This window comes from Triturus cristatus, chromosome 11, assembly GCF_964204655.1.
Source record: "Triturus cristatus chromosome 11, aTriCri1.1, whole genome shotgun sequence".
Classification (NCBI taxonomy): Eukaryota; Metazoa; Chordata; class Amphibia; order Caudata; family Salamandridae; genus Triturus; species Triturus cristatus.
Genome location: NC_140594.1, coordinates 815,607,214 through 815,619,899, shown reverse-complemented (window position 1 = coordinate 815,619,899; position 12,686 = coordinate 815,607,214). Strand labels below are relative to the sequence as shown.

Genomic DNA, 12,686 nt, shown 5'->3' with positions numbered 1-12,686 from the left:
GTTTAGCGTAACGCCATCAGAATACCACAAACAGGTAGGACATTGATGCATGTTCAAGGGATTGTGAAATCCACTGATGTGGGTACTTTTGAGACGGCTCCTAAGGCTCGTAAAAGGCCATCTCCTACGTAAGCCGTTGCTTGGCTTACTGTTCATGACACGTGACCACGCCCCCCTTGTTCCGTTCTGGTTTCTGGTTGCCGCGCATTCGGTGTACTGTCCAGCTCCTAGTCCAGTCTTCGGTTGTGGGAATTAACCGACCTTGGCCCCGGACTCCTGCGGACCTCCTTGGCTCCCTTTCAAGTGAGGTACATTCCTGCTGGCGTGCATGTTGCTGTTCCGCTCCTTCTGAGCCGGTCAGCGCGTCACGCCTTTAATTTTGGCATCTCCCTCTCGCCTTGGTTCGCGTTGCTGCTCCGCTCCTGTGGTCTTGGAGCCGGGCAGCATGCGACACCCCAGCCTTCTATTCTTTTTCTCTTGAGTTCCGCCTGCACGCGTGTGGCTGCTCCGCTCCTAATTCCTGAGCCGTTCAGCACGCTGTGACTTAGGTGTCGCCCCCTCAGATTTACCATTTTTTTTATATAGCGTATGTGTTGCTGCTCCGCTCACGTTCACAAGCTGAGCCGGCCAGCACACTACGCTTCTGGGAACTTGTTGCCTGTACCCACTCGCGTTGTTGCTCCGCTCTGCCCCATACTCTGAGCCGGTCAGCACGCGATACTTCAAAGGCACTTTCTTTAGTTTTCCCAGTCATTTAACCCCTTCTGGCCTGGAAGCTCACCTATAGACGCTTGAGCCTTCCCTTTCCCTCTCAGTTGTTTTATACGCCACCACCCAATATCCTCCAACAAACCTGGCATGAGTGAATGGATGAGAGGTATCCCATTTGTTTAGTAAATGCAAAACAGAAACCTCATAGATACATCAACTATTGCCTACTATTTCTTTCAAGATGTTCTGGGATTTTCCTCTGGGTAAGTGGATTGTATATTACTGAACTTGACCTGCATTAATGTTCTATGCTACTCTGTTTTGTTTATTGTTCATCAATAGTAAGATCAGTCTTGCATTTTGTTACAGCACTCTGCATATCCGGTTTTCTCACTACACAGTTTCCTGTGTCATCTTCTGGGGAAGAGTGGTGGTCACTCTATGATTTATTCCCCATACTTTTAGTGAACAGTTGCCTGTGAGTGTATTACCAAATATTCCTCCAGGTGCTGTTTTCTGGACGTTTTGGGAACAGCTCTTTGCTCCTGTGGAATCACGCTTGGATCAGGCTGAGGTTTAGCCTTTGACGCAACAGATATCTTATTAACACGCAGCTACTCGAACTCATCACTTTCAGTGGTCATAAACTAGATTTTTGAGGTTTTTTTTATTATAAGGCTACACAATTACTTGCATAAAGAGTGAAGCAATGGCTCTTGCTCCTGAACAGGCATTACCTTTTAAATAAACCCCATACAAAATGCAATATCTTGGGTTCCTGATGAGCAAAGGCATAACCCAAATGCTAATGGATAATATACAGGGAAATGGTAGTAGCTCCAGGTTAAATTATGTATTGACATGCTACCGTCAAAATGCAGTCCTCATAGCTGCAGACAACTGATCTTTTGCTAAATATATAAATGGAACAGAAAAGGCCAGATTAACAATGGCAAACATCTAAGCAGCTACTGTTTCTGGATGCCTGAGACTTCCCCCTTTTCAGACATACTACATAGCCCATAAATTGTCTCAAATTGCATATTATTGGAACCCATATTTGGAAACCCCCAAATGGATGAAACTGGAGGAATACCTTAACGAACAGTCTAACTGGCCTGCAAGGTTTCTATATGGAAGAAAACATTAGAGAAACTCTGAAATTCTCATACTTACAAGCCTGTTCACTATATGGTTATCAACACATAAAAGGCCTTATTACGAGTACCGCCATCCATAGGACCGCCGTATTGCAGTGGCAGTGGATAGCTTGACTCCAGTGGCATGGAGAGCATGGGACCCACGTCTGGGCAAACCCATCCCACTCGGGGTGAGAAATGCAAAAAGAACAATTGAAGGACAGAATGCAGAACAATGTCATACATTCACCCCAGTACAGAGATCTGGGCCTAAATCCATCGTTTTTTTGCTCACCATGCCATTCCAGTTTAAACTCAGCCATATGCAAATCAGCCTTGACCCTGCGCCCAATGGGAACAGTCCAGCCCGAACTGCCAGGCAAGGTCCCCCCTGGACAGGAAACAAGCACCGTAGGACCGGGTTCTGGGTTTCCCCCCTCATAAGCCAGGATAGCTTGACCACAGTGGCATGGAGAGCACAAGACCCAAGTCTGGGCATACCTGTCCCACTCAGGGTGACAAATGCAAAAAGAACAATTGATGGACAGAATGCAGAACAATGTCATACATTCACCCCAGTACAGTGATCTGGACCTAAATCCATCGTTTTTTTGCTCACCATGCCATTCCAGTTTGAACCCAGCCATATGCAAATCAGTCTTGACCCTGTGCCCAATGAGTGTCTGAAAGGTTTCAGCACTCCGTCCATCATATCCTTGTTTTTCCTTTGTATGCCCTAAGTTGGCAGGGTATGCCCAGATGTGGGTCCCTTGCTCACTTTGCCACTGGATACAATCTAGCCTGGCTGAAGAGGGGTGTTACCACGAAACCGGTCTAAGGATGCTTGTTTCCGGTCCACGGAAGACATGGCTTGACAGTTTGGGCTGGACTGTTCCCATGAGGCACAGGGCCAAGACTGATTTGCATATAGCTGTGTCAGAACTGGGGTGGCGAAGTGAGCTAAAGAATGATGATGGATTCAACCAAGATCTGTGACTGGAGGTGAGTGTCTGAAAAGTTTCAGCACTCTGTCCATCATCTCTTTGTGTAACGCTTGGAAGCAGCATTTATGCAAGTCTTTGCACAAATTGTCAAATTAAAGCAAGACCTACTAGCTTACTTAATGTTTACTTTTCATTTACACTTTACAATTAAGCCTCCCTTCACATTGTATACACTTTTAAGTCTGATAGTATAAGAACACCCCATTCTCCATCACTCATCCTCAAAAGATCCTTGAGTGAATGGAAATTTACCGGTAGTTAGTTTCTTCTTGTGTAAGATTCCTTTTTTATTGCCGCAGGTCACTGGGAGTTCTGGGGATAAAAAGTTCACACCTGATGGCGAGCAGCACTTCCTTATTTTATTCCCTATCCTTGGATCACTCTTTGCTGAAATACAGAAAAACATACTTGTGATTAGAGGACAGGTAAAGAAGCCACTATCACACAATCCCATCCACAGACCATCTGAGCTGACAAGCGAAAATCAGGCACATTGCAAGGCGGCTGTTTGACTTTTCCAGAAATAACTCAATTTCCTTTTTGTTCCACAATAACAATATTCAGTCTAATAAAATTAAAAAGTGTTATCTGTTTCAGTTTAAATAAAACTGTTATGAAATTTAGATGAGAAAAAAAGTAAATTAGAATTACGTACAACAGTGGTTTCCAAGATGGATTCAGAAAACAGATCTATTTCAGATATAAATAATATTCCAGATAAGACAAATTCAAATACAATGAATCTAAACAGAGCTGATCTTCATTCTAAGAAGTTATCCTGAAACTGGCATGAATATGGCCCTACTGGATACGTGCCTTTCTTCCATTATGTAATGTGACCTTTTTGTACAGTTTAGCACATTAAAAAAAAAATCAGTGTTATTTGGAATTTAATGCACTGTATTACAAATTATTCACAACTAGCTATGTACTTCAGTAATAACCACAAATTAATTTGTGGAGGTGGTTGCAGTTGGTGGGGATTGGCGCTCGTTTATTGGTCTGGGACCTCTTTTTGATCATTACATTTTGAGAGAAAAAGAAGAAAGAAGGAGCAAGAGAAAGATAAGAAACAGTGACAAAGGCAAAATCATGGATAAAACAACTGCAAGGGTTAGGTGAAGGGATACAAATCGTGCGGTATCTGAAGAAAGGGGCATGAAGTGGAATCAAGACCAGCCATCCTTAGTATTCGCCAATCCGGGCATTCAGCTACAACGGAGGCAGGCTCCTACAAAAAACGTTGCGCTTATAATTAGACAAATTAAGAACTGGTCATAACCAAAAGATGAACTTGCTGGGAGGTCCTAACTTCTGCTTGCAGGCTTGATAAAGCCTATAGTCATATTACTACAAGTCCCAGAATGCAGGATGCTTTTGGGTAAAACTTCAGGACTGGCTGAAGGTGTCATATAAGACGTAGTGGTACCTGGTGTTCAAGGAACTTTCTGTTCGGCTTCTTAAGAATCTCATTTGAATAATTTATTATTGCTTTTACAAGTCCCAATAATAGCCCTGAGTAACGATTTTGATACTGTCACTGTAGTGATTTGAATCCTAGCATGTGTGGCTTGAACATATCGGGCTCTGAATGTTCACATTTTTCAAAAACAGGGTAACATGCCTTTGTCTCGTCTCCTCTCCATAGTCGCTCTCCAGCTGAACTCAAGCCTTCTTTAAAACATTATTCATAACTTGCAACACCCATCTTGTACATTACCACATAGGAGTTATTAAGTGGATGGTTACGCTAGCGCCGTTGGCGAATCGGAACACTCATGCTTTGGTAAAGTATCACCAATGACGCAGGAAAACACGGACAAAAGACAAGAATTTCACCTACTCCGCATGTTGTAATTCAAAAGAGCTGCGGTGGCTGCGGTGAAGAGATGACGAGTGAAAAAATGAAGAACGTTAAACTTCTGGTTCTCTGGGGACGGATACCACATTCATTACATAACATAAAGTGCATTTCCTCTCGGTCGAATCTTGGCGGTGCGCACGTGGTCAGGGACGGTTCTTCACAAGAGAGCTTGATCTGCTCACGGTTGCTCGGTGCAGCCAAACTCAGTCTGTTCGGGTCCAGATCAGTGTAACCTAACCACACACGGCTGAGCTAGAGCAGAATGTGAGGCCCTGCTGGTTGCAAGGTGGGCCATGGCTTCAGACCCGCTAAGGTCTCAGGTCGCACTGCAGCTCTCAGTGAAGTTGGCCTGAAGCATGTACATTGGCTTCAGGCCATGGTGCAATTTCACAATGTTGCCGCAACGACACAGGTTTCGCCAGAGGCGCAACTAGAGCCTAATAGTTTGCGGGGCTAAGAAAAAATTTCAGGGGGGGGGGGCTGAAACTTTAAGCCATAGGCAGAGTGGAGCTGCAGGGGCTCTTAGAAGGGGTGAAACAACAGCGAGGCCTCATTAACATGCAAATGGTCTTTTTAAAGACCTGTGAAGTGCTCAGGTGCGGCTGTGTGTGCGCCGGGAAGCTGTCTCATCCCGGGCTGCCACACGCGACGGGGGGGAGGGGGGGACGCCCTGTGAGTCCAATGGGTGTTGCGCGCCTGGGTTTCGCCACAGCTTCACTCAGTGACTCAAAGCTAGCCACAACTTCAGAGATCCATCTCAGTGCACTGGCGTAACAAACCTTGAGGGGGCCTCCCTGCAAGGCACCCCTTCGGGCTCAATCAGGAGCCCTGCAGCCAGAGTGCTGTGCTGAGGGGGCCCCCTGGAGCTTGGGGCCCCCCCGCATCGCGGGGGCTGCGGGGGCCTGTGTTACGCCCCTGTCTCAGTGGCTGAGGCTACACCGCAGGTTTAAAGGTGGAGCACCAAGGTTCAGCTTGTGCTGCAACGTATTCCCTCCAGGAATCGCACTGGAGGTACTGGGGCCCGTCAGCAGCATGGTACACACAAAGCTGCAAAGGGCACGATTCACAAAAGTAATCTGAGACAAAATCCTAACTTTACGACTTTCGTATTCACAAAAGGCATTTAGTAGTAGTAAAGTTAGGAATCCTAACTTTAACTAACTTTACTACAACTAAATCCCTGTTGTGAATACCGAAAGTCGTAAAGTTAGGATTTTGTCTCAGATTACTTTTGTGAATCGGACCCCACGTTTTCAGATTGATTTTGTGTGACGTGCATAGTTTCAATGCACCTATAAGAGACATTCAACTGGAAATGAGTGACACTTTTTCATGGGTAAAACCAAGCAATCAAGTGCTCTGAAAGAGCTAAAATATAAGAAGAAACGTGAAACTTTTGAGCCATGAGTAGTACAAAAATAACTTTAAACTAATGCAAGACTCCTAAAGTCACTAATCTAAAACCTCTTTCTAAAATGTCATTCTGTAATTTATAATGAACTTCAAAGAACGCAGCTCAGAAAAAGTAATGATTGTCCCTTTGTGCTTCTGAGCTGAGTTGAATACAGCTCAGGAAACAACTCAGAGAAATTCGGAGTTAACAGTATGTACTTTAGTTAGTGCAGATCACACGATGATACGATCAATCAATCAATCAATCATAGGCATTTGTATAGCGCACTGTTCACCCGGAGGGTCTCAAGGTGCTGGGGGGGGGGGGAACGCTACTGCTCGAACAGCCAGGTCTTGAGTTGCTTCCTGAAGGCGAGATGGTCTTGCGTTGTCCGGAGGTGGATGGGGAGGGAGTTCCATGTCTTGGCTGCCAGGTAGGAGAAGGATCTTCCTCCGGCGGTGGCTCTGCGGATGCGGGGGACGGTGGCGAGAGCGAGGCTGGCGGAGCGGAGCTGGCGGGTGGGCTTGTGGAAGGTCAGGAACTTGGGGCCCAGGTCGTGGAGGGCCTTGTGTGCGTGGGTGAGGAGTCGGAACGTGATTCTTTTGTTGACGGGGAGCCAGTGCAGGTCTCTCAGGTGTCCGGAGATGTGGCTGTGTCGGGGGATGTCCAGGATGAGTCATGCTGAGGCGTTCTGGATCCGTTGGAGTTTCTTCTGGAGTTTGGCGGCGGTGCCGGCGTAGAGGGTGTTCCCGTAGTCCAGCCGACTGGTGACGAGGGCCTGGGTGACCATCTTCCTGGTCTCGGTGGGGATCCACCGGAAGATCTTTCGAAGCATGCGCAGGGTGTTGAAGCATGAAGACGAGACGGCGTTGACTTGTCTGGTCATCGAGAGGGAGGAGTCCAGGATGAAGCCTAGGTTGCGTGCGTGGTCCGTTGGCTTGGTGGTGGCTCCCAGGGCGGGGGGCCACCAGGAGTCGTCCAAGGAGGAGGGTGATGATCCCAGGATGAGGACATCCATCTTGTCTGAGTTCAGTTTCAGGCGGCTGTTCTTCATCCATTCGGCGACGTCTTTCATCCCTTCGTGTAGGCTGGCTCTGGCGGCGTCCGGGTCGCTGGTGAGGGAGAGGATCAGCTGGGTGTTGTCGGCGTAGGTGATGATCTTGAGGTTGTGTTGACGTGCGATGGTTGCGAGGGGGCTCATGTAGACGTTGAAGAGGGTGGGGCTGAGCGATGACCCTTGTGGAACGCCGCAGATGACTTCGGTGGCCGCTGACCGGAACGGGGGGGGGCGGACTCTCTGGGTTCAGCATGTAATCCACCCAAAGTGCAAATGTGAAATGCGCATTAGCTTCCGGAACTTTGGTAATCAGCCCTCAAGTTCTCAGAAAATGGTGCTGCTTTCTGAGGGGGTGTTTCTAAATATAAAATGCAATGCAGACAGGAAGTAGCATGCTGACAATAAACTGGACAAGAGTCTGAGATGTGCTCCCGTATTTACCCACCTGCTGCTTGCTGTGCGCCTAACAGCACGCCCCAGGTTGGCGCTAAATGTCACATTTCTCCTTTAATTGGTATCGGGAGAGTGAGGCTGAGATAGGAGGTAGCCTCGCTTAACATGCCCCTTCAGGGAGGTTTCTGCAATTCCCTGAGCACATGCACAGATAGTTAATACACAACACAGAAATGCATTGGGTTGTGCAAATAACACTCTCCGCAACACTGGGGCACGTTGCACCTCGCTCCTCCTGGACAGGCAGTCACTTCTCCTACAGCCCTGGCATGCTACTTCCCTCTATCAGCATGCAAGACAGGTACTCAGCTCTTGCGGCAAAGGGCAAACTCAGGTGATTTCACCTCACATCTGGGAAGCTGGCTGTCAGGCACATATCAGCTGGGGTTGCACAGCAGTCCCTTGAGTACTTTGGAAAAACAAGTGAGTGAGTGAATCCTGCTTTTATACAGTCAAGCAAGTTATTTTTCAGTCGGAAGTAATCACAACAGTGGCACAGAGATGTGAATCTTCTTCCCTGACTCTCATCAGCCACAGAGAAGAGTGATCAGGGGAAAGACAAAAGGTTAGGCTCACCAATGGGGGCTCCTGTCACCATGAACAACAGAGACTGCAGTCCCACCCTTCACTCCCTCCCACATCTACTCAGGGGTGGCTCCTCTGCTAAGGTGGAGGAGTGTCGCCCCAGTACTCTGAAAGGAGAAAACAATACAAATAAAGTGATAATAACCTTGTTATTATGAATTTAGTTTTCTTTGCTACAGGGCTGGATTAGGGCGGGGCTGGGGTCACAGGGGGAGAAGTGGTGTGCCCACTCTAAGTGCGCATGATTGCTTGACTGCCCGTCTTGGCACCGCCAAACAGTCATGCACACTTTGCATTTTCCCCACCAGGATGTAATGCACAGCCTGTTGGGGAACATGCACAGACTCCCTGTCCCTGTCTGAGTGCCGAACTTCGGTGCTCAGATCAATCACAACACTGCATTGTAGCATTGTGATTGGCTTACGGGAGCCAATCATGATGCTGCATTGCAGCAATGTTGTGATTGGCTTACAGGAGTCTGGGTGCTTCCTGGTTGCGAGACTCGCTTGAGGAGAATAGGACCATGGATGTGAAAAATTTAAAAATATTTTAAAAAATATATATATAATATATAAATATTATAATATAAATATTTTCAAATTTGTTTTTAACCCCCCTTCCCTTCACCCCTGTTGCCTGCCAGCCACCACTGGATCTACCAAATTACAGTCAGGGCCAGACTGGTTTTACAGGGCATGAGTTGTTTCCCCTGATGGCTTCGAAAATGAGAGGGGGTGGGGGGAGGGACGATTATTGCTAGTGAAGTCCAGTTATTTTGCTGGGGGCCCTACATGCTGCATTTTCTGCCTGCAACACTTCAGCACTTTAAAAACAAACATTGCAGAACAAATGGTTTTAAAGTGTGCCAAATGATTCTTATCATGAAATTTGAAACATTCATGTCCACACCCTGACTGCTCTGACAATGCAATAAGTGAACCAATGGAAAGTTAGTTGTCGTTTTCTTTCTATGCGTGGCCAGTGTATTACTATAGATGGAGTAACATTATAGTATTTTGATTTTGTGCAGCACACACCTTGAACTGATGTCTTCAAAGATGCTCTCATTTGATGATGAAGGAAAAGGAGGCATTATGCAAAAAGTTATTGCCTGGGATGACACAATGTGGTCAAACGAAAGCCGGGATTCCTGGCTTCATGTTGTGCAATTCAGCCACTACATAGTTCTTTCTTTATCTCTCCCATTTTAGATCAAAGATTAATGCTTTATGATGAGTTCTTTGTTGAGCTAAATAAGTGCAATGTGATAAATACACCTGGGTTATACACCTTTCACAAGGATTGGTGGTGCTGTTGTTTTGGGAGGGTGATGTTTTAATGTAGAAACTAAAATGAAAACCAGAGCACCTACCGTTGGGGAGTGCATTGAGAACATTTGCGTCACATAGCTAAAATTCTTTATTCTTTATTCATTATCATTCAACTTTCAAGCGCTTTTTGGGGGAAGATGCCCCACAAAGACCCCCTTTGCAGTGATCAGGCTCACTTGCTTCACTTTTTAGCTACGTGCAATATAAGAGCTGGTCTGACGCAATTTGCCAGACCTGTTTTGGTTGTCAGTCCAGCCCCGATGGCAGTGCTCCAGGAGGGAAAACCAGTAGCAAACCTCAGCAAAAGGCTTAACCAAATTTCTAAAGGAACCTTGTCTCCTCTTTCCCCACTTCACTGCCTAGGTCTCTTCCCCCCGGCTTCAGGAATGTCAGCAATACACTTCCACACTCTGGGAAAACAGCTGCACCTCCACCTTGTGCACAATACCAGGCATGTGGACTTCCAAAATGTATCTCACTGGACTCCATTACTCTGATTCACTCATACACACATGCATGTACCATACAGGCCACAAATCCAAACAGGCATCACATAACCTTAAGATTAGGGTTAGCGCATAGAAACAGAACTTTACATGAGTGGACAAGTAGGCCTCCAATTGAGATGACACAGATAAAAAGGTAATGGTCGGCCCAACTATGGATTCACAAAACATGGCATGCTCCTACCACCTCTCTATGTACCTAACCCATGACAGGAGCAGTAATCCACGGTCAGTACAATGAGGGTATGCTTGGTGTGCTGCTCCAGGTCACAGGACAGGTCCAAGACCTCGCCCAGGTCAAGAGACAGGCCTAAGGCTCTGCAAACACACTAGATTCGTCTGACGGTAGGGCCAAAATCAAAAAATAGGAAACCAGATACACACAGCTTAGCAGAGGAAAACAACTGTACATCAAGCAAGGTAAATTCCTATCCCAAAAATACTGAACCCCACATTTGGCAAACATTAATAATTGCACATTCCGCAATTATATCATACCAACAAAGTTGTCAGGATTGATCATATTAGACAAAATTGTTTCTCTGACCAATGAATGCTTGACACTCATTAGTGTACAATGCCAGAGAAAACCCATTGCACTTATAGGCAGGATCAGTTTACTGGTTGATAGAGAGCTCTAATGTTGATTCAAAGGCATACATTAATTTAAACTGCGATTGCTCCACGTGCTACATAAACCGAATTGTTTACCTGAAACCCTGCAGGGGTGGAGCCTAGTTTTGGGGTAAAGATATGGTTATTTCTTGGGTACTCCTGAACTAGAGGTAAATCCAGAATCACTTTGCAACAGTCGCAAATTAATTAACCTTAAGTGGCTGATGGGTATACAGAAGGTAATGAGCAGAGTAACGAATAAGTAGGTGGTTAATTTAATCTTAAATACTTAATGAATGTCAGTTGTAACTCTTTGTAGACAACATCTAGCCTGTGGACTGGGACTAATTCCACTATACATAGTAAATTGAAGCACTGAAGTTTACAAATTGGAAGAATATACTAATAATTGGCTTCTTCCAAACACTAAGGGGTCTATTAGGATGGCGGATGTATGGCCACCACCGGGCCGGCAGTGGCAACTGCCGGGCTGGCGGCGGACATCCGCCCACGATCTCAACCCGGAAAACCGCCGGCCCCATTAGCATGGCGGTGACAACCGCGGTGGTGAGATATTCCACCGCCACTTTCTGCCGGTAGCAGTCCGCACGCCTGCCTGGCGAATGGAACTGGACCGCTACAACAGTGCCGGTGCAGGGTCAGGCTCCGCCGGCATGATTATGATGCTGGCGGTAGCCAGCCTTTCCCTGGCGGTGGAACTGCCATGGAAAGTCATGCGGAGAATGTCTCCGGGGGCCCATTGCGGGCCACCAATGTGTTGGGGGTTGTGTGGGTGCACTGGGGGTACACATGGTCAGCAATGGATACCCCCCTACATGTACCTGTACCAGGTGGCAGGCACTGTGCAGTGCCTGCCACGCAGTGCAGGGATATGCATGACATGCTCCTTTTCACATCGCGGTGGTGCTGCTGGCAGCAGCAACCGCCGCAATGTTAATGCCTGCGATCGTTCCGCTGCGGTCGGATTTTGACTGCGGAGCATACTAATCGGACCAGCGGTTATGCCTCGGTCCTTGGGGGCGGTCTTTTCCCGCTACCATGGCGGTCGGGGTAATTTTCCGACTGCCGTCCTAATAGACCCCTAAGTGTAAATACACATTACGCTGCAAAGGTATTACATCATCTGTGGGGAAACCATGAAGGAGGAGTCTAAGCCTTTATCACCTTGCTTTCTTACAGCGAGAGTTCCTTGAGAAACAACCCATCCATAAAGAGATACAGGATGGTACCCTCCAGCAATTGAAGAGGACAACAAAAATCTTGATAATTCTCTTTGGCTATTCTGTAAATACCCAATAAATAGCATTGCAAAATTTAATATGAACAAAATGTGAAATTATTATAAAATAAGCATAGGCAAAATCAATAGGTGTGATTTCTTTTTTTACCACATCAAATGTTTGGTAATATTTGGGAGACCAAAAGTGTTTCCCCTACCAGTTCTAGAAACACAATCCCATGGTGAAGCATCATCTTGATCTCCGAGTTCGATGGACTATCACAGAAGTGTGTTATGAAGGAATCATAAATTGTGAACTTAAAAGACATACACAGCAAAATTTGGCACTAGGCCAGTATTTTCTTCGCATATTTAGAAATGCCTATGTGTGTGGACGTTTTTACTTTGTGAAGAAAAACAGCCACATAGCTAACAAAATATCATAACAACAAAGTAAAACAAATGAATGTGGAAGAGGCGTTGGCGATTACCACTAAACCTTTAAGATAGGCTTTAGCCCCCAAACAGCCACACACATCCTAAAAAAAGAAAACACAAATCAGCAATTGATATTTTATAGCATAGGCAAAGTAAATATTTCAAAGAAAACACATTGGATCTCAATTCCAAGCCACACCTTATGTCATGCCAGCAGTGTAATAAAAAGGACTACTGCAAGCCCCATCACCTAAATAATAATGGGAACACAAATGAAACAAAGTACCATCAACAAAATATCATTGCCGTAGTTGAGGGCCCTTCCAAGCAATAGCAAACCATGGCAAATA

At 46.2% G+C, this 12,686-nt stretch overlaps 1 protein-coding gene across 2 annotated transcripts in view; it reads right to left on the bottom strand.

The window, feature by feature from the left end:
- LOC146785479 (nuclear body protein SP140-like protein) overlaps nucleotides 1-12,686 on the bottom strand; it is a 509,550-nt gene that overhangs the window by 289,863 nt on the left and 207,001 nt on the right. For both annotated transcript variants that reach the window (XM_085634556.1, XM_085634557.1), the window contains exon 5: nucleotides 3,107-3,241. In XM_085634556.1, coding sequence (XP_085490682.1) covers nucleotides 3,107-3,241 — 135 coding nt within the window. The remainder of the gene's footprint in view (nucleotides 1-3,106; nucleotides 3,242-12,686) is intronic.